The sequence below is a fragment of the Diaphorina citri genome, unplaced genomic scaffold (assembly GCF_000475195.1).
Source record: "Diaphorina citri unplaced genomic scaffold, Diaci psyllid genome assembly version 1.1 scaffold17939, whole genome shotgun sequence".
Lineage (NCBI taxonomy): Eukaryota > Metazoa > Arthropoda > Insecta > Hemiptera > Psyllidae > Diaphorina > Diaphorina citri.
Window position 1 is genome coordinate 1 of NW_007395294.1, and position 1,009 is coordinate 1,009.

Below are 1,009 nucleotides of genomic sequence, written 5' to 3' on the forward strand. Positions count from 1 at the left end.
GGGCCCAACAACAGCAGGTCAGGGTGGAGACCAGTCCTCTCTGGTGTTCCTCAGGGCTCTGTGCTGGGTCCTCTTCTCTTCAGTCTGTTCATAAATGACATTTCGTCTTGTTTTAATACTTGCCACTTTCATCTATATGCCGACGATCTCCAAGTGTACCATTCTTCCTCAGCGGCAGACTTGACTCAAACTGTCGCCACAATGAACTTTGAGATAGAACACCTCGTCCAATGGGCGAAGAGAAACTGTCTCATCATCAACCCACAGAAAACTAAAGTGATGCTTATTTGTAGCTCTGGACTTCGTCGTTCCATCTCGTTCCCCATTCCAAATATTGAGGTTGATGGCAATGTGGTTGAGCTCGTCGATAAGGCCAGAAACTTGGGTATAACTTTCGATAATTCCCTTAGCTGGGTCGATGAAGTCTCCAAAATCAGAAAAAAAATCTTTGGGTCCCTATACACACTGAGACGGATAAAAAATTTCACCACCCAGAACTCAAAACTTCTCCTTATCAAATCCTACGTACTTCCCCTGTTTGAGTATTGTGCTCCACTGCTCAACGGAATAACCCAGGAGCAGTCAAACAGGCTTCAGGTTGCCCAAAACGCATGCGTGCGGTATGTTTACGGCGTGAAGCGCTGGGAGCATATAACCCCCTACTATAACCGCGCCCGATTGCTCAGACTTGAGGATAGGAAGAAAATCCTCACCCTCTGTCTCCTGTACAAAATCCTCGTCTCTAAAAGCCCTCCTTACCTTTACGAAAAATTCCAATTCCGTTCCTCTGTAACTACCAGAGTCACCCGCTCCCATGACCTCCTCCTTGACATCCCCCCTCACAACACCACATCCTATGCCAACTCCTTTCTATTAGCATCCGCAACCCTCTGGAACTCTGTTCCCTTTAACATTCTAAACTCCCTCTCCGTCAAATCATTCCAAGCATCCCTACAGCTAGCGGTCAGTGAAGGTCTGTTCCAAGCTTAGGTTCCAGTCTCACCCTCAA

General features: G+C 47.2%; 1 protein-coding gene across 1 annotated transcript; it reads left to right on the top strand.

Moving 5' to 3' along the window:
* The first annotated feature begins 201 nt into the window (after window positions 1-201).
* LOC103523243 lies at window positions 202-990 on the top strand. The gene has a single exon (XM_008488304.3). The coding sequence runs from the start codon at window positions 202-204 to the stop codon at window positions 988-990; it is 789 nt and encodes a 262-aa protein (XP_008486526.1).
* Window positions 991-1,009: the final 19 nt, after the last annotated feature.